This window comes from Neovison vison, chromosome 8 (genome assembly GCF_020171115.1).
Source record: "Neovison vison isolate M4711 chromosome 8, ASM_NN_V1, whole genome shotgun sequence".
Classification (NCBI taxonomy): Eukaryota; Metazoa; Chordata; class Mammalia; order Carnivora; family Mustelidae; genus Neogale; species Neogale vison.
The window spans coordinates 41,137,617-41,165,392 of record NC_058098.1 but is presented as its reverse complement, the minus strand read 5'-3'; the positions used below and the strand labels follow the sequence as shown (position 1 = coordinate 41,165,392).

General features: G+C 38.9%; 1 protein-coding gene across 1 annotated transcript in view; it reads right to left on the bottom strand.

Moving 5' to 3' along the window:
• The window catches only part of MACROD2 (mono-ADP ribosylhydrolase 2), a 1,971,347-nt gene that overhangs the window by 39,493 nt on the left and 1,904,078 nt on the right, over positions 1-27,776 (bottom strand). The window contains exons 15-16 of the mRNA XM_044263475.1: positions 21,332-21,406; positions 20,973-21,065 (exon numbers count right to left, since the gene is read on the bottom strand). Of these exons, the coding sequence (XP_044119410.1) occupies positions 20,973-21,065; positions 21,332-21,406 (168 nt within the window). The remainder of the gene's footprint in view (positions 1-20,972; positions 21,066-21,331; positions 21,407-27,776) is intronic.

The window sequence follows — 27,776 nt, the reverse complement described above, 5'->3', positions numbered from 1 at the left end:
CCTTGCTGAGCAGAAAGCGTGATGCGGGACTCGATCCCAGGACCCTGAGATCATGACCTGAGCCGAAGGCAGCGGCTTAACCCACTGAGCCACCCAGGCGCCCTATTACCACACTTTTGATACAACTATGCAATGTGACATAGTCCAAAAGAGCAAGTCGAGAAAGCATGTCAGTGACACCCATTATCTGGCATATTTCACTCCTAAGAGTATTTCCATAAGGCACCACCACTTGTCTCTCACACCCTAAGCATGATTCCTGGTGACTTAAGAATAGAAATATATATTCTCTAGGTCTCCCATGATCAAAGGTTACCCAGCTGCTAAGGGCATGTTCCGGAATGAGGTACCAAAACAGCAATATATAGAGAGCCAGTCATTCTGTTATGGTCCCAGAAAGGGGAGGGATCATTAGCACCAAAAGACTTGCTGCTCTTCAGAATATGGACAGAAACATACATTAGAGGCAGTGAATACTGCTGTTCCCAAAACCATTCTGTGCTTCATACACAACAGCACCATTTCAGAGAACATGAGAGAACATGCAGAGAACTTAACTCATCAAAACTGAGAACTGTTTTGGGAAATCTGGGTCAGAGAACAAAGAACACGAGCTCCCCACATTCTACATGGTGCGTGAGGAAGGGGAGGGAAGAAGGGGGTACACCTATTGAGGTGCTACTACAGAAATCTGACCTTTGGTTCCTTCACATCCTGCGGGGTAAACTTGGCCTCAGTAGAGGAATTCTCTGAAAAGCCTTGGTCTTGCTTTCCTAGTCACGTGCATGTTCAGAGTAGGGGAGGACGGGGAGTCCTTAGTATATTTTCAGATGTGACCACAGTCACATGCTTTGAAAGAAATTCCACTTATTTTGTAGTCTAAATGTTGGTTCGTTTATTTCATGATCAATTTAAGCAGATGAATGGACCTGTTTTTGAGAATTAGCTGCACACCCACATTGTGTGCTTAAAAAAGGAGAGTAATTTATTGGATGCTTATCTGAGCTTCCGGAACTCTCTGTGGAACCAGGAGAATGTGCCTCACAGACCCCCAACTACAGACAGTGCAATCAACTGATGAGGGCCCCAGCTGCTGGGCTCTGGAATCCATCACTACATTTGTTCTGAGGCCCATTCCCACAGGATGCTTCCAGTAGTGACTTAGAGGAACTAAGGCAGGTCTGTTCTTGGCTAAATTTGCCTGAGAGGCTCCCAGGTGCTTTGCCAAATCTTTCCTACAATACACACTTCTTAACCTTCTTTCCCTGTCTCCTTCTCCTGGGGGTGACACTTCCCAGCCTTCACCAATTCCCTTCTCCTTTTCTCTCACATAGGCATTTCCCTTAAGAAATACCTTGTATCTCTCAAATAAATCCCGTCTTACCATCAGCTCCTAGGAAGTCCTAGACTCACACTCTGCACCTGAGAAGAATGTGCACCAGTTGGAACCACTAGAATTTGCTGGTATTTCAACCTATGGTTCAAAGTTTGGACAATTAAGATTTTGCATCGACTTCAGAGACATCAGACAGAAACCAGTTTCAGCCAAAGGTTAACTGGCTCATTCTAGGGCAGTGGTTATTGTTTTGGCCTCACAAACAGCTACTACCATTTCATCCTGTCAGTCAACAAGCAAGAGTTCCATCCTCAGAATTTGGTTTCATACCCCGTTGTTCAGTAGGGACAAGACTGCCAGAATCTGGATGAGGACGTGTTTCATCAGATTCCCAGTTCACAGCGCTTCCAATGACACCAAACACTTCTGCCCCACCAACAAAGTCCTGGCACCAGTGACCCAAACCATCCTGTTCCCACTTAGGGTTGAAATATGCAAAGCCCCAAGCTTAATGGATCTAGTTTGTATGGGGAAGCTTTTCCTAATGCTTGTGGAGTGTCTGCGATGTGCTTATGCCATCTGAAAAGGATTGGCTTCATTTTGAAAAGAGAATGATATTTGAGGAGAAAGGTTATGGTTTTGATAAGATCAATATAAAATTGTGTGTTGAGATGGTACAGTCTGTGTCTCTGGGTTTCCCAAGTCGATGTTCCCTCTTTGGGCTTCTTTTACCCCAGTTACTGTTTCACCAGAACCCAAATCATAAGGAATCTGGATTCACAGGGCCCAAAAGGCAAGTGGGGGAAACCAATGGCCAGGGGTTTCTAGTCTATCCCCCACAAGGGATGGAGGAGATGCTGCCTCTCCCAACATGATTCTTATACCCTAAGTTCTTAAAAACCCAATGCCCATGACCCAGGAGCAGCACATGTGGAAGATAAGGAAATGAACTCCTTATGAGGACTTTCAGAAATCTCCTTGTAGCTGAATACAGGAGCATACTTTAAAGAGGGTAAAGCCCAAAGCAGTTTGATATAATAAGGCTGAATATCATAGTGCTATTTTTTCCCCATTCTCTAGAACTGCCTTTATTGTTACAATATGGTTGGTACAAAATATGAATTCTAGAGGGAAAATAAGATAAAATGGTAAGAAGACAAAGCAGTATTCTTTTATATTCTGTCCCCTGGTCTTTGTGGCTGTGATCACTGGTGTATGCAGAGATAAGAGGTGAGTGCCTGTGGGATTCTGTACCCAGCACAAAATGTCACAAGATGCTGGTCCTGTGGGAGCCCTGCAGAGGAAGGCCTTTGAAGGTCATCTTTCTGCAGTTAGGCTGTGTGGTGCTGCCTGGGTGACCCAAATGCACCAGGAGCCACATCACGAGCCCATCCGGTTCTCTCTCTCTCGGCATTTGGTAAGATGATGTTTTCATAATCATTAATAACACCAAGAATAATTAAGATACCAATGATAATGTAGCTTATACAGAGCAAAGAACCTCAACCCTGGCATTAAAAATCAAGCACAGTAGACAGAAAAACTGGACCTCTGCCATCACAGTCTGAGACCGAACCCACCAGGAATGACCTAGAAGGATTAAAGGGAGCTACCACTGTCTCTTGCAGTAATTCCTTACAGTTACTGATTTGCCAATTCAAATTTCTGTTTGTCCTCAATTTATTTCTCCTTGAGAATGTGGCTCCATTGGGGATTTTGAGTTTCTTTATGGGATGGGCATGGAGGAAATGAAACGGAGCAAGGTGGGGAGCATTGTTTCTGTCTTCTGCTTTGTGATACGCTTGGATCCAATAGCAGTAGCTGAAAGAAGTTCCAGTCAATATAAAACCCCATCACAAAAAACACGAGTGAGGGAACAGCATTATGGTAAATCCAAAACTTTAAATCTCCAAGCCGAGGGATAGCTGTTTCCAGGCTCCTGGGTCCCTGTTTGGCCATTTCTGTACAAATGTCAACCGTGAATGTGACAGTTGGGTTATATATGTTGTGGCATTTCTGCTTTGTGCCCAAGTGCCTAAAAATATTGTCTGTGGGAATGCAGAGATCCACCTCCATGAATGTTTTATTCCTTAGGTCTGCAGGCCCATCCTGGCCGGGTTCAGGAGCTGTTTGCATTGGCCCCATCATTTCTGCCTGGGGACCGAACCCGCTGTGACAGATGCACTCTCATGACACAGCACATCTGCCAGAAGCCAGCGGCTTCAGGGTGCTTTTCTTGACCAGCTGCATCCCTTTAATGAGGTCTCTGACTATCAAAGACATTGGCAGCTAAGGGAAAATTACTGGACTGCTGGCCCGGGAACATTTGGAGGATGAAAGTGGCTTGATGTCTCTCAGGGCGCCCTTATGGTCCCACGTCGTGCTTGTATAGACGAGGGCAGTAGATTAGCCCAGTAATTATAGGGCAGAGGTAACATTTGATCCAGTGTTCCTATAGTTCTTAGGTCTCTCTCTGTTCATCATAGAAATGTGAAGATTTTCTTTAGCTTGGAGTAGTGGCTTTTGCCTAGAAGAGCAACAATAACTAGAACAGTAACAATAACTAGAACATAGTAAACTATGCTCCTGGCACGGTTGCTAGAACTTAACACATATTAAATCATAGGATCTTTATAAAAATCCTCTACCCTTATCCCCATTTACAGATGGGGGAAGCAAGTCCAGGGTAAATCGCTGGTCCGTGAACCATTAGAGAAGAGCCTGCTTGCAAGCTTGGAGAGTCTACAAGCTTCTGCACACTGACTGCTGGTAGCACTCCTCAGATCCTTCATCATCTTACGCAGGGAGATGTCCAGATACAGACTTGCCAGGGCTTGAAGCAATTCCTTTTAGCCTTTAATTTGACAAATGAAGGTCTGGATCATTGTGTGCAATTCTGTATCCAGGTTTTGAGAGCAAAGCTGGCAAATTTAACTTGCTTAGAGCTATGCAGCCAACATGAGGGTTTTCAAACCTTGTGCCTGGGTGGCTCAGTCAAGCATCTGCCTTTGGCTTAGGGTCCCATGATCTTCTAAGGTCCTGGAATCCAGTCCTGCATTGGGCTCCTTGCAGAGAGAAGTCTGCTTCTCCCTCTGCCCGCCGTTCCCCTGTTTGTTCTCTCTCTCTCTGACAAATAAATAAGTGAAATCTTAAAAAAAAAAAGAAAAAGAAAAACTTGTGATATGAGGGGTATTTGGACCAAGTAAGGAATGAATTAAGGAACTAAAAAGAAGACACCAAAGGGGGCTCTGCAAATGACCTTCAGCTACTCGACGGGCTCTTGCTGTACGTGCTGGGCTCATTTCAGGGAGGAATGGGCAAGGCTAAGTGGAAGCTGTAGTGAAGTCAAGTTCATTTTTCAACACTCAGAATCACCCGTGGATGAAGGAACTGCCATGCAAGTTAGTGAGCTCCCCATCATGTATGTTTTGTAGCAGAGGCTACAGCATCTGCTGGGAAGGAATAATGCTTTTGCACATCACAGTTGGGAGCCAGATTGCGTGACCTTTAGGATTCATTTCCAACCCAAGATTTGCAGTAGGGAGATTTACCATTTCAGAAAGGAGCGAAGTTGAAATGCTGTAGACATTTCCTAGAGTATCTTCATCTGTGAAGATCAAGCCTTTACAATAGCTCATGAGAGGAAGAGCAGGGTTAGACAAAAATACTGGGCCACAGTTTGGACAACGGATGTCAGGTCTGCCTCTACCAGCTACATGAGTGACCCTGCTCAGCTACATTAACTCCTTAACTTCTAGAACTTCAAAGTGGAGGCAAACGGATGGCATCATTTTGGGAATTTCAGAAATAGTGATAACTGGCTCCAAAGTTTTCTTATTAAGCATCAGTTGATTTGGAAAATGGAATGAACCAGAGATCTCCTGCCCATGGCACGCTGGCTAATGGCAAAACTGCTGTAGAGGGAACCCCGTGGATTATTTCCGCACATTTTCTGGACATCAAGTTTGCTACGAGTCCTTGTGCCTCTGTCTCGTCTTGCAAACAATTTCCTTTCCTTTTCTTTTTGTCTTACTCATTTTGCATGGGTACGACTAGTTTCGTCATCCAGAATTGTCCCCCTGCCAGAGATAGTCTAATTTCTTTGGACCTGCTCTGTTCTAAGTAATGAAAGTGCAGCTGTCCTGTAATTAATTGTTCATTCTTCTATGCAAAACTAACGTTTATGAAAAGCATCGACAAAAGACCGAGTTCTTATTTGTCCTACCTACAGAAAACTTCCACCCAGCTTACAACTTTTTGTAAGTCAATGTGAACCTCCAATATTGTTTTGTATTTGGGACATAACAAGGTTAATTCTTAAGTTTGGGGACCACTTTGCAAGACTAGGCCTTGGCCAGAACACTGCTCAGAGCACACTTCGCACGTTTTAAAAGTAATTGTCCCTTAAATTGTGCTTCTACTGTCGCCTAGTGTGGCATATATGTAACCGTCTTCATCATAGGCACCGATCTCTATCTGTGCATCACTATTCAGAAAGAAAATGATTAACTCACTTGAGACCCCCCCTCCCCCCAAAAGTCATTTTAATCAAGGCTTGGCATTGACTTCCTTTATCTGAAAAAGCTGGAAGTAGATTTACAAAGAATGATTCCCCTTTTACCCAAATCTGGGTAATGAGAAACTGACATGAGAACATACTTAATCATCTTACTACCCAACACCTGAGGCTTGGAGCCTCCCATTTGCGTGTTTGGGGAAAATACACATCACACAATTCAAGGGTGAGCCCGTGCCCCTCTCCTAACATCCCACCAACAATCTGTGCTTCACACACTGAAGCGCTACTTCACTCCATTTCAATAAAGATAGAGCTTAATTTGGTCTCCAAAACTTGCTTTCTCCTAAGTGTGGGGGGAGAAATGGGCTCAGGCTGCAGGATCAGCTCTGTAGTATATCCATGTGGCTATTAAGAAAGAAAGGGGATTCACCACCACTCAGAGGCAGGGTGCAAATCCGTATTGCGGTTAATTAATTTAGCCTTCATATCAAATGCTTGGAACTACAAAGAAGGCTTACCAGCCCATTTCCAACAACCAGAGGATAAAAAAAGAAAAGAAAAGAAAAGGAAAAGAAAAAAAAAGTGAATGAAAAGGCTAAGAGATTTAGCAAACAAACTGTTTGCCATTTGGGAGTAACTCAGGGTTACCAAAAAAAAAAAAAAAAAAGCGCTCCTTGATTGAAATCAATTAAAGAGAACCAAACACTGACCTTGCTGAAGAGACCTTAAATATCCCACCTACCCAATAATGGTCCAAAACAAAGCTCCAAAGCCCTGGAGGCCTCATGAATATTCTGAGACTTTAAAATGCCAAAAGCTGGGACGGGGAGGAAGAGAGAGATCTATGCTTCTAAATAATAGCAGCTCTCCTGTGGTTTGGCGTGGCCTTCCAGGATCCTCTTTTCAAGCTCTTTATTGAAATTGCTAGGGTTTTTTTTTTTACTGATCTCCCGTGAGGGCTCAAAAGCCTTAAGCTAATTACATTTGGCTGAGATATGCTTGATGAGATGGGAAAAATATAAAGCTTTTGAAAGGGTGAAAAATCTCTAACCATCTGCTGGTGGTGTTACTAAAAGAACAATGGGGGAGAAGAGAGAGGGCAGCTAGCCAGAGTGGAAAGGTACAGGATTTCTTTAATTACTGGGTCAATGAGACTATTACGGCGTGGAATGTCGGGATGGGCAGGCCCAGCAAGCTTAGAGGACTAAGCAACAGCAGTGCTTAGCAAGTCAGCGAAGCCGAACATCGACACCAAAACCAGGACACGTTTATAAGGGAGCAAACAGAATCGGGTCAGCTTGCTTTTGAGAATTCTTTCTAATTAGAAATCATAGGTAGTTGATGGACAAGGGAGAAAGCTAGGTGCCTCACCTGGAATTAGGTTTCAGAGCAAGCTCTGGACATCTTTTCGGGTTATCTGTGGTCCTCCAAGGCAGCTTCAGATGGAGCTCTGGCTAGCGCGTTCTTTCTGATGGCCTCAGCCAAGGACAGTTGTTTCTGTTATACTTGGCAATCCAGATGAACAGCCTGCGTTTGGCTTTCAAATCAATGCCCCAGGTGTTGATTCAATATGGCAAACAGCTTATGTGCCTCGCTTTAGAAGCCCTGTTCAGTTTCTCCTTGTCTTTTTTTTTTTTTTTTTTTTTTTTTAAATAACCAATCCCCTCAAATTCAGCTGTGAAAATGTTAGCTTTTGGAAGACAAACAGATAGACAAAATCTGATAGGGGGCGGCTCAGCCAGAGTTTATTTTTACTTTGTGTGGGGTAGCTCCTGTAAGGTGCCCAGCAGTTAGGTCCCAAATCCTGTTGCTGTTGCTTTTTTCAGCCCTCGCGGAGGGAATGCCACTTGCTCTCTCGTTACTCTGTCTTGCCTCTGTGTCGAAGGATGGGTGAGACCACTAAGATGTTTTGTTTCCTGAGTTCTTTTCTTCTCATCCAAACTGGGAAACACGTTTTTCAGGTACACAACGCAAAGGCATTCTCCGGATTCTCTTGGGAGTAGCCCCGGTCTGTTTCAGGAGGTCGTCTTCTGCATCTTCCTAACTTAAGGTGCCCAGCCTCTGTGGCCCCTCCTCTACATCGCCTCCTAGCCCCGCCCCTGTGGGAAGGACTCAGAGCACCACTGCCCATAGGAAGGTACACTTGGGGAGAGAGGCTTACAAGGAGGAGCAGTCGCTGATCTCAGGCATGCTGGGGTTCAACTTGGGAAGAGGTTCCCATTCTTACCACAGGTACCCTAAAGCCCGGCGTCCCTGGTTGTCTACGGTGATGCTAAAAGACCATCTCTTACCTTGTGCTTGGTGGGGGTCAGCTGGTATGGATAATAAGGGCTTTGCCAGTGGTTCTTGAAGTGTATGGCGGGGGCCAGCACCATCAGCCTCACCTGGGAACTTGAAACATGCAAGCTCTCACCTGCCCTCTGGCCCCAAACCTACTAAATGAGAAACTCGAGATCTACAGCCCAGCATGCTGTCTTTTAACTGAGGCATCCAGGTGATTTGGATCTACTGAAAAGTAGCATGATCTCTATCATCTATCCAAGTTTCTACATATCTGTCATTCTTGCCATGGTTAGCCATTCTACCCTCCAATGAAATTAAGGCAGAGGGAATGGTCGAAGGGATTTTCAAAAAGAATGGTCTAAATATGGATGCTGACTTCTAGATGAGTGTTGCCATTCAAAGGATGGTCCCCAGACCCGCAGCATCTCCATCTCTTCAGAGACTGACGGTGTGGAATCCCAAGCCCACCGAGTTCTACCTTACCAGAATCTCTGGGGACGGGGTCCAGAAATCACAAATGCACTAATGTCTAAATCCACCTAAATTTGAGAGCCCCTGTGCTCGACTAAAATACCAACCATGTTTGTGGTCCATTTGGTCTTTAATTGTTAGAAGACTGTGAAAGTCAGAAAGTTCTCTCTTCCCATTTTGTGCTATTAGTCAGTCAGAGACAACCAGATGGGAAAGTTTGCTATGCGTGAATTATATTTCTCCTCCATTTCCAAAAAGTAGTGGCTGGATATTTACTTTGTTACTTCCCCCAGTCTGGAAAATAGAAACCAGCTTTTCCTCAACCTTCCATCCTTCTTCCTTCTCTCCTGCCTTCCCTTCTCTTTCCCTTCTCCTGTTCTTCATTTCCCTAATGCCTTGAAACCCTTTTCTTCTAATCTCCTGGAGATGCATAACTATTCCATTTCCACTTACTGTGGCCATGGTAATTAGATTTACCTGAATTAAATCTCCGTTGTGCAACCCAAGGAGACTGACATTAAAAAGGGATGGGTCATGATAATAAAAATGCTGCCTAATTTAGCATAGATTATAGAAGCAGGGAGAACTTCACGGTAATTCCCAACTGGAACATGGAAAGATATTGGAACCCCTCCTTTCTCTGGGGACCTATTAAGACAAGCCTGAATTTTCAGCATGGTTTGAAGAGACCATGTTGAGAGGTAATGTATTCTTTTCCTATTGCTGTTGTAACAAATTACCATAGGCTTAGTTTCTTAACATAACACAAATTTATTTTCTTGCAGTTCCCAAGGCCAGAAGTCTGAAATGGGCCTTGCGGGGCTAAAACCAAGGTGTTGGCAGAATTACCTTTCTTCTGGATGCTCTAGGGAAGAATCCATTTCCTTACATATTTTAGGTTTTAGAGGCTGCTTGTGTTCCTTGTCCCATGCTCTCCTTCATCCATCTTCAAAACTACCCACAGAGTTTTCAGGCATGTGCTCTCTCCCCTCTGTTTCTCTCTCACTCCCTGTGACTCTCTCTGTCTGTCTCTCTCAAACATGCCCACACACATTGTGTCTATATTTATCTTCTCTATTACTTATCTTATTTCATTATATATAATTACTAGATTTTATGTAAGTTTTATCATGGCTATAATATTTTGAATTGTCTATAATATCTTGCTAATGGGAAAAACAAGAGTTATGTAACACACTATGAAAAGACTATATTAATTTTGAAAAGCATTCCTTTATGTTGAAATATGTGCCCCAAACCTACCATATCATGAGGCATACCTCTCTTGATACTGAATATTATTATCTTATGAATTATGCTCCAAAGTATATGAAAATGAAGGACAGGTGAAGTAAATATCTTATGTATATTTGAAGAATAAATTGAATATGATGCATGGAAAAAGAACATTCTCCTTTGAAATATGTCTTTAAAAATAAATATCTACTTTTTTCCCCTTTCATTCCTATCTCTGTAGCTTTTTTCTATCATTTTCAATTAAAATCCGAGACTAATAAACTATGACATCTCTGAAACATGAACAGACATGCTTCCTTGTCAAAAATGCAAGCTCTAACAATGAGAGGGTATTTACTGGCTAGAAACATGGCTGATTCATCATGACATTTCCTTTGAAGATTCACAATGAAATAAAGAGATCGCATACAATCAACCCAAACCCCTCACTTTGTTAAAATGCTTACCTCCCTTTTCCTTTTCTTTTTTTTTTTTTAATCATTGCAGCAGATGTCATAAAATAAATGTAGTGAAACACTCAAGCAGCAAGCTCCCTAATTGTTTCCATCCTGATTATAAAAACACATTGAAAGGTAAATCCTCACAGTGAAATAAATGAAAAAAATAATTAACATTCAAAGTACTCCTTATACCACCTGCTCTTTACATACTGTGCTGAAATGAAGGCACCTGATGTATAACGAGTAATAAAAAGAAATTGGGTTTCCTTCTAAAACAGAAGAGTAGCACTTATATTTGAAATCCAAATCAGAATAGATATAACTTTTGTACAGTCTAATATCTAACATACATCACATATTATTTTGTGGCTATTTGTTATTTTTTTAAAAGATATTTTATGCAAATAGATGAGCTTCTATGGTCTTTGAAAGCAGATACTCCAACCATTACCTGAGTTTAAGGTTATATGTTAAAATCTGGGCTGACAATATTTTGGTCTTTACAACAAAATGTGTAAATGAATATATTTACACATTCATATTATTATGATCCCTAAATATGCACCCCACTCACTTTACAGATTAGAGCTGCATTTTTGTTAGTTCTGTCACCTAATGGTCTTTCTGTAAAAATGGTTATGATTAGTCCATAATGGTTATGATTAGTCCAAGGTCTCACTTGTAGTATACTCAGAGAAAGCAAAGATCAGTTCATTGGTAGATAGGTGCAATCTCCTTTCTTTCTTTCTTTCTTTTTTTGGAACATATGTTAATTTTTTAAAAGATTGTATTTATTTTTGGGGGGAAGGAGCAGAAGGAGAGAGACAAGCAGACTCTGTGCTGAGTACAGAGCCCTCTAGGGGGCTGAGATCCTGAGATCATGACCTGAGCTGTAATCAAGAGTCAGAGCCTCAAATGACTGAGCCACACAAGCGCCCTGGAATCTGCTTTTATTTTTTAATTTTTAGAAGATTTTATTTATTTATTTGACAGAGAGAGAGAAAACAAGCAGGGGGTAATGAGAGAGGAAGAAGCAGGCTTCCCACCGAGCAGGGAGCCCAATCCCAGGCTGGGGCTTGATCTCAGGACCCTGGGATCATGACCTGAGCTGAAGGCAGAGGCTTTAACCCACTGAGCCACCCAGGCACCCCTGGAATCTCCTTTTAAATTGTGGGAAAAGGGGCGCCTGGGTGGCTCAGTGGGTTAAAGCCTCTGCCTTCGGCTCAGGTCATGATCCCGGCGTCCTGGGATCGAGCCCTACATAGGGCTCTCTGCTCTGCGGAGAGCCTGCTTCCTCCTCTCTCTGCCTGCCTCCCTGCCTGCTTGTGATCTCTCTCTCTGTCAAATAAATAAATAAAATCTTTTAAAAAAATTGTGAGAAAAAAATGCATTTATAGGGAACTTAAATTTTTATTCTAAGGATGAAAGAGCCAAGGCTTCAGAGTATACCTTTTCACCATCCAAAGTATGAAATGTTTGGGGTCCAAGCTACAGTTTATGATTATCTCTAATGGCTGCTGACATCAACATCAGAGGGAGCCATTTCCTCCCAATTCCCCAGTTTGGGGAGGGGTGTGGACAGCAAACTCTGTGCCTAAAGTTGGGCAAGGCATTGTGGAAATACACCTGTGTTGGCAAGGTTAATGAAACATACATGCATATTTGTCCTTGTGTATTGATAACTACTGCATAACTTGGGAATCCCTGCATGAGCATGAGTGGTTTCACATTCTAGCTAATTTGGGCTGTATTCACACCGATGCTATAGATGGGGGTCTACAGAATTTTTTTTTTTTTTCTGTAAAGGGCCAGATAGTAAATGTTTCAGATTTTGCATGTTTTAATATAATTTTATTTGTGGACACTGAAATTTGAATTTAAAAGAATTTTCATGCCTCACAAATTCTTCTTTTTCTCAACCACTTAAAAGTGTAAAAAACATTTTTTAGCTCACAAATCATACAAAAAGAGGCAACATGCCAGATTTGGCTGATGGGTTGTAGTTTGCTAGAGGCCTCCAGATCACTCCTCAATGATTGTTTCATCATTCCAAGAGGCATGAAGACACCTACATCTCTCACTAAAGAGGAAACTAAGGCTCCAGGAGGCTTAAGCAGCTTACTTGTGGTTCGAGCTAGTCAGTGTTTCATGTTATATAGAAGTAAAACATATAATACATAGTAATAATATATATAATCAGCATATATGAACACATAAAATAAGCAGAATATACCTAAGAAAAATTCATGTATACTAATAAGCAAAATACATAATATACAATTTGCTTACTTTTATATAACAATGCACATATTTTTAAAAATTATTCCATATGCATCTTATACCAAAGGCCAATAGAGTACAATAAATATAATACATATATGGTCTTTATTGACTATATCTATATCTATATCTATATAAATATTAGGTGCTTGATAAGTATTTGTTGAATGAATGGAACTATTTATCACTCTCAGTTATATGATATGCAGTAGGAAACAGTGTACCAATGTGCTGGCAAGGATCCTACTGCTAGGCAGACTTATGAGTTAGTGGGAAAAACTAATTTCACTTAATTGTATCACCAGTAATTAAGTTTTCCTTACCTAGGCTCAGTGTTGTTTGCAAGGGAAAATAAATACATTTCATAATACTAAGGTGCACTGTTTTGTATCTTAACATCTATGAAATAGAGAATTGTAAAATTTCTGTTGGCCAGGACATTGCGATGAAACTGACCGATCCTATACAGACATTAACATCAAAAACAAAAGTATCAAAACTTGCAGGATGGGTTTCAACAGCTGAGATGAAAATTCTTGGAAACAGGAATGAAATAGGGAAGGGGTTGAGAAGGTGGTGAATCCAAAGTGCTTAGGAACTGTCTCTAAGTAGAAGCAAAAATGTAAGGTAGTTCTACCTTAATAATACGACACAGTGCCTTTTACTTTCTTTGTGGGTTCTCCTGAAGTCTGAACAATCAGAGTGCTCAGGTCATGATCCTGGAGTCCCAAAATTGAGTTCCGCAACTCAGCAGGGAGTCTGCTTCTTCCTCTGACCCTCCCCACTCTCATGCTCTCTCTCTCTCATTCTCTCTCTAATAAATAAATAAAATCTTTAAAAAAAGTGATTCATAAGTAGACTCTGAATATGACAAAGTTTTAGCAATATCTCAACTAATTTGTTTAATACATTTCTGTTTTTGTATTCTCCAATTATGATAAAATCCTATGTCTAGTGGTTTTAATAGTTATAAAATAATTATAAATTATTTCTTAATAGTTATAAAATGTCTAAATGATAAGAAATCTTGTCTAAATGTCTAAATGATAAAGAATCTTACTTTAATTGGCAAGATTTTTTTTAAAAAATTCCTTAACGATATATAAAATAATGGCAGCGTCTTACAGGTGTGGCATCTTAGAAGTATACATACATCCACACTATTTATCCATTTATAGTACATGTAAAATAATAGCCTTTGGCGCAAAATGATAGCAAGTAAGTGACAATCTCAGAGATATAATTAAAGGTTGCTGCCCCACCCCAATCCTGCTGTGGTATTTTATCATTCTCTGTGAAAACTATTAGATGACCAACATTGATGGATTCAGTGAAATGGACAAAAAGGGTAAAAATAACAGCTTTATCTTCTATGTATTGCCAAGAAAAATTGCCTAAGGCTTGGCAGTGAGCAACAGAGATCTGTGGGTGTCCCTTCTCTGGAGGGCTGGGTGTCTGTCCGCACACTCCCTGAAATTATCTGATTCCATAGGGTGTTACTCTTTGGGATGAACTTTCTATCAACTAGACTATTTTATACATCTGTAGAGATAGAAGTTAAACTTGTAGAAAACTTGTGGCAATGAAAATGAGACTTGTTGGCAGCCATTTAAATGCATTTGGTTTGGTGGAGAAGAAGGAATATATTTTATTGCCCTACATAATGCTAACTAGACTTCCAAATTTCAGTACCCCTGAATGTTATGTGTGCATGTGTCTATGCGAGTCTATATTCGCAGTCCTGATTTTATGTGTGTTATGGAGAGATATACATCTAAAATTCTCCTTTAAATCGGGTTTATATCTCACTAGTTCCCTCATTAATTAATGATTTAGAGAAAATCTTTTACATGTATTCATTTTATGTTTGTATAAGAGTCATGATTTTATCGTTCTGAAAATTACAATTTAACATTATTTACTAATATCTTGGAGAAGAAGGCAAACATAATGAGCATGCCACCCAATGTTAACAGTTTACTATCTTTAGAGGAGACTAATTGTCTGGAATATTTAAGGATAGTGGCAAAGTAATATATGCTCGGATGCAGGTAAAAATCTTTTCATTAGATGTGATGAGAATTAAGATATGCCGTGCACAGAGAGTTCCAGGACTGTAATGCAGCAGAGAAGACCAAAAAGTTTTGTGCCTGGAGACAGAATTCCACTTAAGGGAGAGGTCTGTTTCATCTTTGCAAATTACTCTGATAGCCACATTGCCATACGCCTCGAGGCAAGACCAGACAACCTAGGTAGGGTACAAAGTCAAATTGTAAATGAAACTGGAGAGTTACAGAGGGGAGAAAATTAAAAAAAAAGACAAAGTGGATCCAGGAACAAAGTTGGATGCTGGAGATTTATTAGAAGAGATGGTCTCTGAAAATTCCCCAGATAGGGATGGGCTAATAACAACAAGTTTTGAGCTTAATGTTCACTGAAGTCTGCACATATCCTTAAGTTCCTAGAACTTCCCCTGTACCCTTATATGTAAAATGGAGGTTCAGTGTCAATTTTTCAAAATCTTAAAAGTTGATCCCAGGGCACCTGGGTGGCTCAGATGATTAAGCATCTGCATTCAGCTGAGGTCATGATCCCAGGGGCCTGGGATTGACCCCTCCCTGTTAGGTTCCCTGCTCAATGGGGAGCCTGCTTCTCCCTCTCCCTCTGCCATTCCCTCTGCTTGTGCTCTCTGGCTACCTCTGTCAAATTTCAAGAAAAAGAGAAAAAAAAAAAGATAAACTGATCCAAGCAAGCAAGAGGATCTGGCTAAAAGGCCAAATTTGGGCCAATAATATTGTAATATTATTATTATTCAAGAGGCATGATATATACTTTCTTACTGAGTCAACACTAAATCTAAATTTACACACATGCATACAGAAATACAAGATGGAAACCAAAGTTTTTATTGTAGGCATGAATATACTATTCATTCTTCTTTGTTTTTTAACTTTAAAATTATAGGTCAGGTACATTTTTATTTGAAGTAGGAACATGAAGATTAGTATTCCAAGAATGAATTTTAAAAAGCCATATCAATGTAAATATAAAAATTATAATTTTAGGGGTGCCTGGGTGGTTCAGTCATTAAGCGTCTGCCTTTGGCTCAGGTCATGATCCCAGGGTCCTGGAATCAAACACTGAGTGGGGCTCCCTGCTCAGGAGGAAGCCTGCTTCTCCCTTTGCCACTCCCCCTGCTTGTATTCCCTCTCTTGCTGTATCTCTCTCTATCAAATAAATAAAATCTTTAAAAAATTGTAATTTTACTTGTTATACAGTGTAATTTGAATGAACTGGTTCTATATGTATATTGCCTACATACAGATATGCAGAAAACTCAGGTAATTTAAGGTTATAATTTTTATATTCAATGTATTCAACCAATGTAAAGAATTTCATTAAACATTTAAAAATAGTCATAAAACCTTAGCAGTCATAAAAACTTAGGAATATAATTCATATAATTCATAACCTTATAAATTATATGAATTCATATAATTCATAAATTATATTATATTATATTATATATATATTATATATATTATATTAGAATATATCTTATATTCTAAAACCAAATTTGGGCTGACAAATTTCAGCTATACCACACGATTAGGACAGAAGACCAGTAACAGAAGAAACTATCTAAACACGAAACAGCTACCATCCCAACTAAACTATAATGCCTTTAATGTGAAAAACATAGCATTATGAAAGTCAACTTCATTTGAAAAGAAGAGATAGAAAGACTTTGAAAATAGAAAATTCCAGACGTTAATTGCTCTAGGTGCAAGTTCGTATAATATTTTGTATGAATCAAAAAAATATGTCTGCACTATGAATCTCTGCGGAGTAAAGACCACACACAGGCTGAGGAGGAAAGCCTGTGTGTTGTAGCATCGTTGGTGTCGAGGCTACTTTTCAAGTAGAAAAGGGCTCTGTCAGTGATGTAAGAATCCCATCAATAGTGGGAAGTACCAAGGCTGTGTAGAGGTGCTTTGTAAAGAAAATTAATCCCTATTGGATTTGACAGGTAGGAGCAGAAGAGAAAGTGGTTCATGGACTATGTGATCACTGAAAGATCAAACAGTGGCCAGAGGAACCACAAGAAAGGATGCTTCCCACTTGGATAAGAAAGATGGTCTTGGATAAGAAAGATGGTTTTGAGGAGAATTTGGGTATAAATCTACTTGGAGCCAAAAAGTATTGTTTCCCCATTGAAAGACTCTTCAGGGAATAATCAGAGTGATCCAATTACTGGCTGAATCCTGAAATAGAATGTGGTTGATTTGGCTGATCTTTTTTTTTCTGGTCTAGGGTACCTCTGCATTTTTATCAATAGAATGCAGGAAGTGAAATTGAAGAAAACCTATAATTTCAGCTTTCTCAGGATATTGATGACCAATGGCTCCCATGTCACCTCCCCTTGTTTTATCAAGAATGTAGTTCTGTGGCTTTCTAAGAATATTTGTGAAATTCCATTCTTGAGTTCGTGCCTCTCATTGTACAAGCCCCAAAACTGGGATTCCTAGAAGGTAAAGAGTTGCCAGGAACCACACAGCCAGAACCAGAAGCCATGGACCTGCATAGGCTTGGTTCCACAGCCCTGTTCCTCAGAGGTCAAAACACTAGCTTTGCAACATGATAATTTATACTTATTGCGGCCTTTTAGTTCACTTTTTACTTGTATGCCTGTCTATATCCATCTTTTCCCAAGAAAGACTTAGACCATAATATAGACTTTAAGCTTCCAGTTAACATTTTGGTCAAACTGAGATAATAAAGAATTACTATTTCATATTATACTTATTCATTGTTACAAGCAAAATAATTGGGATGCATGCCTTCAATGCAACACTTAAACACAAGCAAAATAATTGGGATATATGCCATCTATGCAACATTTGAAGAAACACAGGAAAAATAATTGGGATGTAAGCCTTCCATGTCACACTTGAAGAAAATGTCCAGTATATTCCTAATAAGTCATGTATGAAAATCATGTGATGTAATAATGACATAATTTTACCATAGTTCAGATTTTATGTCGACTATTTCTAAATTCAACTAGAAATAAAAATCTTCAGAAAAATGTTTTAATACTGGCTTTCTCTTTTATGCTAAAACAGGAGATCGTGTTTCGAGGAGATCTTCTATAACATTACTTTCCTATTAGGTTATCAGCCTAAATGGTGCTATTTTACTGGATTTCATACATGCCACAGATCCTGCTGGGAAAGCATAAAACTGGACTCATTTAGGAAGAGGCAATGTAGCTCTATGAGAAAAGCTGCCATATGTGAAACCTCACTTTATGCCTGTTGAAATTTTTGTATTTCAGATCTCCCAGGGATATGTCCATTGTGCTATTGTATAATTTTATCAGCATGAACTTCTGCTGAATATTTTCTCTTCTTTTCAAAACCCATATTTTGGTAGAGCTAACTTTGAAACTTAATGTTGTAACATCTGTGCCCATACACCTGGGAGCCATAGAAGATGTATCCTGAAGATTATCTACATTTTCTAATCTTACAGAATGATACAAAATGAGAGAAAAAGGTTATATATTTTTTTTTTCCTGGGCTGAAATTTTTTGAAAGCAACCACTTTCTGTTTCCTTGGATTCTCAAAATAAAAGAGAATCAATATTTCTAAAGCTATAGAGAATATCCCTACAAATGTAATAGAATATTCATTTGTTTTTGTTTGCAGGTAAGAGTAATTTTTAAGATGTTTGTGCAACTTTCCATTAAGAGACACTGAATATACACAAAACCTGGAGCTATAGTCTCAAAATGTTTTCAAACAAGATTCTAATAACTCCATGAGTCTAAAAAAAGCAAACAAGCAAACAAAAAAAGCAAAAAAAAAAAAAAAAGTTTGATTTATTTAGTACTTTTATTCCATGACTCTGCCAATAGATCAATGGCATGTTCTTTTAAAAATAGGAATTATGGCTGGATCAGCACTTCCCAAATAGAAGACTGACATCTTGACAGAGAAAAGGGAGTTTCTGAAGAGAGAAGGATACCTCCCACTTCACCTTTCATTAATTGCTCTGTCTTTATAGAAAAGAACATTCATATTGAAACCACCAGCAGGAGATGGTGCTGGAGAAGAAATGTGTAGAACAATTTTTGTTGTTGTCGTTGTTGAATGCAAAGGTGGAAAATGTGCAGTTTTGATGGATTCAACATGGCGAGGAAGGACCACAAAGGGATTTGAGCAACTCCACATGTGGATATTCTCTTGACTTGGTTGTCAATTTATCAAAACATGAGGGATATGAAACACCAAGTGCTTTCTATGCGGCAGGTACTGTGACTTCTGTGCATGTGCCAACTCATTAAAGTTTCTCCACAGTGGTATGTGAAAGGTAATTTTGTCATCACCATCTTACAGAGGAGGGAACTGAGGCATCGGAAGTTGAAAGAACTTGCCCCAAACCGTGCAGTGTGTCAATGCGGGGCAGAGCTACTCCACAGTGTCCCGAATCTATGTCACCCCGCTCTCCTTCTGCGACTTCCCTTATGTGTCACAAGGTAGCTATTCATGCTCATTTTGAAGCAAAGAATAAGATGATAAGGGGATGTGTTTTGAGTTATTTCAAATTTAAACAGGAATAGGCAAGGTAGTGCCAAGTGAAGTATCTGCTGGAAAGAAGGGGAGGGAAAATTTTGTTAATTCAGAGCCACAGGCATTATTACTCTCCCGCCGTGAAAAGTCACATTTCAAAAAAGAAATCCGACTTCAAAGTTGCTACAAGCAAGTATCCGACTTTGACTTCACTTCTTTCTCATGTGTCATTCTGCCATGTGCTACAGAGGACTGGCATCCTTGCAAGGGAGAGAGAAGTGAGTATTTAATTCCTCAGTAATTAGAGGAGGGCTAGATGCTGGAGAACCACTGGAAGAAGGGACACGTGACAGTGAGTGCAGAATGCCAGCTCTTCAAACGTAGGTCAAGTTAAAAAGCAGAAAATTGACCCATTTTTTGATGTTTCTCATTTGCATGTCTTGAGGCACAATATACAAAGTAAATAATTTCTGCTATAGAGAAAATAAAAAGGCAGGCAAAACATTGTGGGTTTTACATGATAGAAGTACAACTGAAGAGAACAATGCTGTGTATCTGTTTCTGAAGTCAGGGTTCTATTAATTCTCTGTTCCATCATCAGACATAAAATGCCCCACACATGCCATTTACTTGACCAGCTGGGAACATGGTGTCATGAACCTGAACTAGGATTTGCAGGGAAATAGAGAAAAAGTTATTAGAGACATAGAAAAGGAAGAATATTGTGTTCTAGATGCAATGGAAATTTTAAAAAAAGATGTTGAAATCACTAACATGGCTTAGTAATTAAACTGTGTCAATGCTCTGGCCAAGAAGAGTTAATAATTTGGAAGCTGTAGTTACTATTGACCTGATTTCACTATTGAGATCATGTCTGCATTTTAATTTGGAAAGAAAATTGATCACTGTGTTTTATAAACAAGGCCTGTCAAGTTATTACTTTGCAACTGCTTTGCAAACACTTATTTATTTAAGAGCTGCATGATTTATGATATAGGGTACCAGACAAATGATTTTATTTATTTCATGTGTGAAATATATTTCATATATTCATCTTTCATATGTTCTTTTAAGAGATTGCTTTATATTTTTAAATGGAACTCATCAAGTTCTTCAATAAATACCAGATTTCTTTGATAATAGTTTTTTAATACAGGTATTCTAAAAGGATGCCTGTCTTTACTCCGATATATTGGCATGATGCCCCAAATACTGCTTTAAAATTTACAAAGTGTTCGTTCCTCCTATGTCTTCAGAAATCATTATAAAGCTCACTTGTGTTTTTAACGGTATTTAATACTTCTGCATCCTAATATTAGTGAACAAAGCATGCAATTTAGAAGGTTCATATAATGTTTATATTTTACATAAATTGCTTCCTTAATCAGTATCAGATGAAGGACAACAGAAGGAAATCAAAACAGAAAGGCTTATCTTTGTGTTTTAAAGCCATCTCAGACTTTCTAAGATTCTTATCCATCTAGACCCATCTAGTCCATAATTTTGATTCCGTATAGGCTTTCTCAATACAATAATTTTTGTATTTCATGAGCTTTTAAATTAAATTGAAACAAATAATAAAAAAAAAAACAACTTCAAACTACTTGAAAGGGCAGAAAAACCGTTACAAGCCTCTTCTTTTGCTACTCCTAGATTTTGTTCTATGCTCACAAGTAGGTTCAGGATGAAAGACATGCTAATTTTCCCCTGTACAGACTGCCCTTGCGGGAGGGTAACTGATGGTTGCATTCTAGGCAGGAGTCCAAAGGAACTCTTCATTCTTGATGGATCAATTTAAGAGCGGACCTACCTTTTTCACCTTCTTTGTCTTCTTGGTGATCTGTTAGAGGGATCACTTCCGGTTGCTCCACGGTCGTGGCATCTTCCTGGTTTGGTGAAAGCTCTAAAATGAAGGAGACAGAGGGAGACTCAGGGTGTTTTCATCAGAATCATTGAGAAAACACAGTGACTAGAGCAGAGAAAGTTAATGTCCCTTTCTTTTCCGCCTCCAAGTTTTGAGAGGCACACAGAGCAGAACACTATTGCCATACTCTGGTAATCACTGCCTAAAACATACATGCACACTCCTCACAAACACCAGGATAGAGAGAAGTCATGGTTCATAGTTTCATCTCATTCTCAGATAACAAGGCATTCTGGTTTCAATACCTTCTGTTTCCATATATGAGCCCTGGGACTCTGCCTCAATTTTTATTTCATTCTTCGTTGAATCATGCTCTTGTCCTGTTAACAATAGTGATTGAAAAATAAAAGAAATGAGACATGCACAACTATAGGTTTGTCCCTGGTTTGAAAAAGCAAAACATTCAGAAACCGTGTTTCCATCATGCATGGAGAGGCAGAGAACAGTTTCCAACCAAAGTGGGCAATTTTGCAAATCATCAAATTTATATCAGTTATTTTCTGAGAAATAGCCAGGTAATGAGGCAAAAACTTCTTCTTTGAACCAATTGGTGTAATTTCTGTTTAGCTTATCAATGCATTGAATGTTGACAGACACACTTGGAAGTTTTGAAATTTTGAATAATGTCTGGGTTGTGTGGGTTATCTATGTTTAATTTCCCTTTAAGATGTGTAAATTTCCTGTATTGAGGATTCCTAGAAAACTAAAACACTGGTGTTCTTATTCTCCCATTAAAAGAGCATGAACAACTTAAATAATGTGAGCGTGCGGGAATTGGGTCACCTAACAACTCAAACCATTCTGTGAAGACACCTACTAAATATAGCAAAGGTCAGGAGAGAATTCAGCCAACTCTTGATTACTCCAAGGCTGATTATCTAGTAATGGTTTCTCTTCCACACCCCTTGGCTTCTCCCCCTCCCTTCCCCTGTAGAGTTTTGAATATTTAAGTGCTCATTAAGAGAGAAAATTGAAATCTGTCCATTTGCCTCATTTTAATGAAAGGTTTTATGCTGAGAATATACTTTTTTTTTTAAATTCTGAGAATATTTAACTATTGAATTAAAAAAATCCAGAGCTAGAGTTGGTTATTGGCATGAAGGGGATACAGAGAGGCTTAGACTCTGCTGGGTACGTTCCTGCAATAGACTGTATTATTTTTTCAACTGGTCCCTACTTCTTTCTGTAAGAGGATTCAACACCATGTCTGTGACCATGTGACCTGCAGTGGCCCCTGTGGGACAAGCGTTTATTCCCACCTCACTGACATCAGGCCTACGAGTGTGACTTGGTCTACAAAATGGCACAGCAACACACATGACATGTACTACATTTGAGTGGAAGCTTCAGAATCCTTTGCATGTTTCCTCCAACTTTCTTGCTCCTAAGAGAATGTGCGCCTTCAGTCTACATCCTGGGATGAGAGCACGTGGAGTAGAACCCAGTGGAGACCCAACATGCCTTTGTGGTTGTAAGCCAGTGGGACTTTTAGGATTATCTGTTACTCCAGCAAAGCTAACTGCTACAACCCTTTATCTTTACAGTTTCCTCCTTTATGCAACTATTCTTAAGCTGCCCACTCTGTGGCTTCCCCTTGGTTCATTCTCTGCAAGCATGAACACCCCCAAAAAAAGTTTTTTGACATCATTCCTCTTGAGCTCAATTTTAATCAAAAGAACCTAATAAAATGATCATAATGGAGGCATATTTATCTTCTGATCATTGAAGCTAAATTTATCAAGCTGTCTTTGATGACTTTCTGTCATCACTCCTAAAATTCAGTGAAATGCCGTGTCTTGATGATTCTGCAAAATGTTCCTCTTTTCCCACTTTCCATTTTTCCTTCCCTTTTCCTCATTTAAGGATCTATTGTCTATCTCTTGGATATGTCATTTGCTAGCTGAAATACCTTTTAAAACATGAGCTTGATCAAGATATTTTTCCTGGTGATAAACCCCATTCACCTCCATTGCACTCCAGTGCTACTTAAACTATGGTCTGTGGGTAAGAAACACTGGAATTTCAAAAATATAGAAGTTCAGGCCTCATCTCAGATTCTGCATTTTAACAAGATTTCTAGCTGATCTGTATGTGCATTAAAGCTTGAGAAGCACTGGCCTTGGACATATGTGTATCTGCAAATTATTTATCCTATGAAAAATGCCAGACTTGGCCCAGACAGTTCACATAGATTATCTCTAATTACATTAGCCCTGAAAGTAAGTATTTTGCTTCCCATTCTGGTTTCAAAATTTTCAACTACAAACTCTTTCTTCCTTTTTGTTTTGCTTGGAAATATCCTTATTTTGCCTTTTAATTTTTAAACTGAAGTACACATTGCTTATAGTAAAACACCCAAGTCATATATAACTTGAAGACTTTTCACATACACATACATGTATCTCCTTGGGCACTTACCACCCAGAACAAGAACATTTCTAGCACCAGTGGCTCTGTTTGTACCAGTGGACACCCCACAACAGGTAAAAGGCAATCGTTTTGTCTGTTTTTGAAACTCACAAAAATAGATTTCACTATATACACTCTTTTAGCATGACTTTCCACATATTCTCTGTGAGATTAATCCCATTTGTTGTATATGTCCTTGTTTATTCTTTTTCATGGATGTATACTATTCCACCATCCAAATATATTATGTTTTCATATGGGGCTAAACATATATTATGTTTTCAGTTTGGGGCTACTATAAAGGACACTGCTAAAAAAATTCATGTGCGTTGTCTTCTGGTATATATACGTATTCATATCACGTGGGTATAAACTCAGGAGTGATACTGCTAAGTAATAGGCAACACATACGTTTGGCTTTACTAAATCCTGAAAAACAGCATTTGGAAGAGTGTGTTCCACTTTATAATCCCACTAGAAATGTATGAGAATTTCACGTGTGCCCTTTATCCTTTAGACAATGTCATGATACTACTAGTCACAAAATTCTCCAATATGGAGAAGAAAGTTGTGCAAAATCTTTTCCCCAAGAACCCACTTGTTCACCTTTAGATACCATATAAAGTGATAAAACCACACTATTGGTCACTTATTCCACACCGTAATACATGCTTCTAAATGGCAGATATGCCAGGCGCTGGGAATAGATCTTAAATGAAACAGACACAATACTTGTCCTCAAAATGCATAACTGCAAGGAAAAAGGCACTAAATGTGCATAAAGTTCTTTCTAGTAAGATGTGAAACAGAGTTCCAAATTTGTGAAAAAACTCATTTTTAGCAGATTTTTAGATCACAGGAAACTAAGAGGGATAACAAGTATATTGGACAACAAATTCCACACTGAATCACTCTTAGATTAAGTGAAACAAAGAATTTTGACAAGGATAAATGTTAAATTCTAAAATCAAGTTTATAAATTCAACTTCAAGGAATGAGATGGGAGGAAATCAATCCTATCTCGATAAAACCAGAACTACAGATTTTGTGTTCCACATTTACCCTAGATAAATACTGGATCCAGAATGACTGGATGGAGAGAAGGATTATAGCACATGGAGAGTGAAGGGGAGGGTGCCTGGGTGGCCCAGTCAGTTAAGCATCTGCCTTTAGCTCAGGTCATGATCCCAGGGTCCTGGGATTGAGTTCTGCATTGGTTCCTTGCTTAGTGGGGAGCCTGCTTTCTCCCTCTGCCTGCTTTTCTCTTTGTCTGCTGCTCCCTCTGCTTGTGTGTGTGTGTGTTTTTTTTTCTCTCTCTCTCTGAAAAATAAATAAAATCTTAAAAAGGAAGAAAGAAAGAGAAAGAAAGAAAGAAAGAAAAAGGAGGGATTTTTTCATTTATTTCCTGGCAAACATCTTGCGTGGATAGCTATTTCTAGTTATCCAAACATATAGGAGACTTAAAAATGAAACATAATAAAAGAGGGGAATTATAGTAAGGGAAAAATATTTTCATAAAAAATATATTCAGAAAAACAAAAAACAGTATTTTTGTGTTTGCAATGAACTCTAACAACTGATGAATAAGGAAACGAAAAGATGGATTAAATGAGAAGGAAATTATCTAAGACAAGCAGAAAACTTCTACAAGCCTAAAAACACAATGACATCATGAACATCAGCAAAGGGTGTCATAAAAGAGAATGAATACTATTCATAAATTAATGTTTTAGAAATCAAACTTTTGAATTAAAATTCACAAAGAGGGCAAAAGTTAGGGAGAAAATGAAACATGAAAAGATGATAGATAAAGAGTACAGAAAACAGCAATAGAATTTCTAATGTGAGGATTAGAGGAAGTCTAAGCAACTGTATTTTTTTGTGGTAGCAACCATTAAAAACACATTATGAGGTTTTCAAAGATTGTAGAACAGAGTATGATTTCATTTTTTGTAATTATATACTCATCTGCCTTTTATATTTTACAACAAATACATATTATGTAATCTAATAATTATAATGAAAATTCAGAAAATAGAGAAAACTGCTTTCAGTGATATCATAGAAGAAAAATTTATAACTAAAATTTATAACTAAAATTTATAACTAAAAGGTGTTTGCGTCTAGCTAAATCTAGTTACTTTTGCTGGATGTCTATTCTACTTGAACTCTAAAAAACACCTGAGAAAGTCAGCTGTTGAGTAGCTCTTTCTTCTTGAATGTTCCTCTTTTTTGTCTTTTGGCCAAATCACCTGTTTTTCCATTCTGTGTTCCAACCTACTTACCGTTTTCTAAACACATCACTTTATTTCTTGCCTTTGTGTCCATTTCACACATGTTTTCACTGGTTGAAATACCCCTATTTCCCCCCTTTCTATCTGGTAAAATTCTCCTCATCTTTCAAAACTAAGTCATTAATTTTACCTTTCTTTGTAACATTTTCTGAATCACTGGACCGGATCAATCATTTTCGTTTTGCTTATTGAGTTCCTTTGCTCATTTATCTATTTATTATTCATCTTATTACACTGTATTATAGTTGTATCTGTTTGTCTCTCTTACCAGGTAATGAGCATTGTGAACATAAAAACTATGCTTTATTCATATTTCCCCTCCCAGTACTTACTAATAAGGAGTGATCAATAAATGTCTACTGAATTTGCTGTCCATTATAGTACTGATCAATGTCTGCAAATAGTGATTAGGGACCAGAACTTACTTTCTACTGTATCCTTTAGAAACAAGGTAAGTTCCTTAGGCTGCTAAGCACTCTGTATACTACATTTATTGCAAAGAACCCCTAAAGAAGAACTTGAAGTTTTAGGCTTCAAGTTCATTATCTCTTTATTTTTAAGGCTGTAAAACTAGATAATATCTTAGATTCCCTCTGTCTTTGGCATTATATGAGGATCTGTCTCCTGGTGAAGTTTCTAGTCACCACCAATGTTTGTTTATTGGGTAGATGACATTGAGACAGGACATTCACTGTTTGAGTGAGCCTCATTCTCTACCATTGTTGAGATAGGGACCACACCATGACACTTATTCCTGGGTCCCTACTCAGACTCTTGACTTGTCATTTGCAATTGGGCTTTTGATGCACAATGAAGGCAAAGAGTAGAGCATTCAGAGATCAGAAGCAGCCACTCTGTTTTCTTGTGTGTCCCCAGTCTCAGTGCCCCATTTGATAAATCTTCAGAGGAATTCAGTTACGGGTAGGACCTGAGGCCCCTGCTGATAAGGGGGGACTCTGTGAGGTGGCAGCCTAGGCTCTCGATGAATACTAGGGATTTTCTCTTTGACTAGGAAAGCCTGGTACTTCACTTTGAAAATGAGAGGCCATTGCAAAGTTCTTGTGGAGTATTTCTCCCCTCTTGCCTTTTCACTTATCCCCATTCTTAATCTGTTTCAACCGATGTGCTTTACATATTTTGACAATCTTTTCTTGAAACAGAAATATATATATTTTCTTCTTTCTAATTTTTTCTGAAATAAAGTCAGTAAAAAATGGGGAAGGAAATGAGGTGCACAGCTTTGAAATCCAAGAATAATCATATTTGCTCATTCCTGAGACAAGCCAGGACTGGGCATATTAAACAAAGAGGAGGTACTTGTGTGAGTTCCTTGCCCTGCACCCAAGCCTGCTGTGTGTTAATGATGACTCCAGGGGTCTCCAGCCCTTCTTCCTTTCTCTGCAGTGCACTCAGACATTCCACATTCTGTCTTGCTTTCTTGACCCCATGGGGGCAAGCTTTATGTTTGCCTCTCCAAATTCAGTCTAGTTGAATTCCACCCACTGTCCTCTGCTCTAATCCCTCCTGGCAGAGGAAACAAAGGAACATAAAGGGTCCTACAGTTTATATATATATTTTTATACAGTGAACTCAATCATCCATGCTAATGGGAGGGGACTATTAGAACAGATAATCCAAAAATCCATTCACTTTTCTTTTAGAAATAGATCATGTGATTATTTCTTGGAGCCCTGGTAATTAAGTTTGGCTCAAGCTAATGCTTTAAATAATTTGCATAAAAATTGGTCTGGGGCCATCAGTCTGGAACTAAACATTTCTAAAGGATAAACCTAAATGCACTCTGTAAATGGATGGTTTTGAACAATAGTAACAAGGGTATAGTTTTAATGTTTGCAGATTATTATATGCTTAAAATCTTCATAAGAACAAAGAATATGTTTCTTCGATGCTTGTCTTAAAGACAATGGAAATTGTGTCCTTTTATTAAACTTGAATCTTGATTGCTGCTAATATTCAAAATTTTATA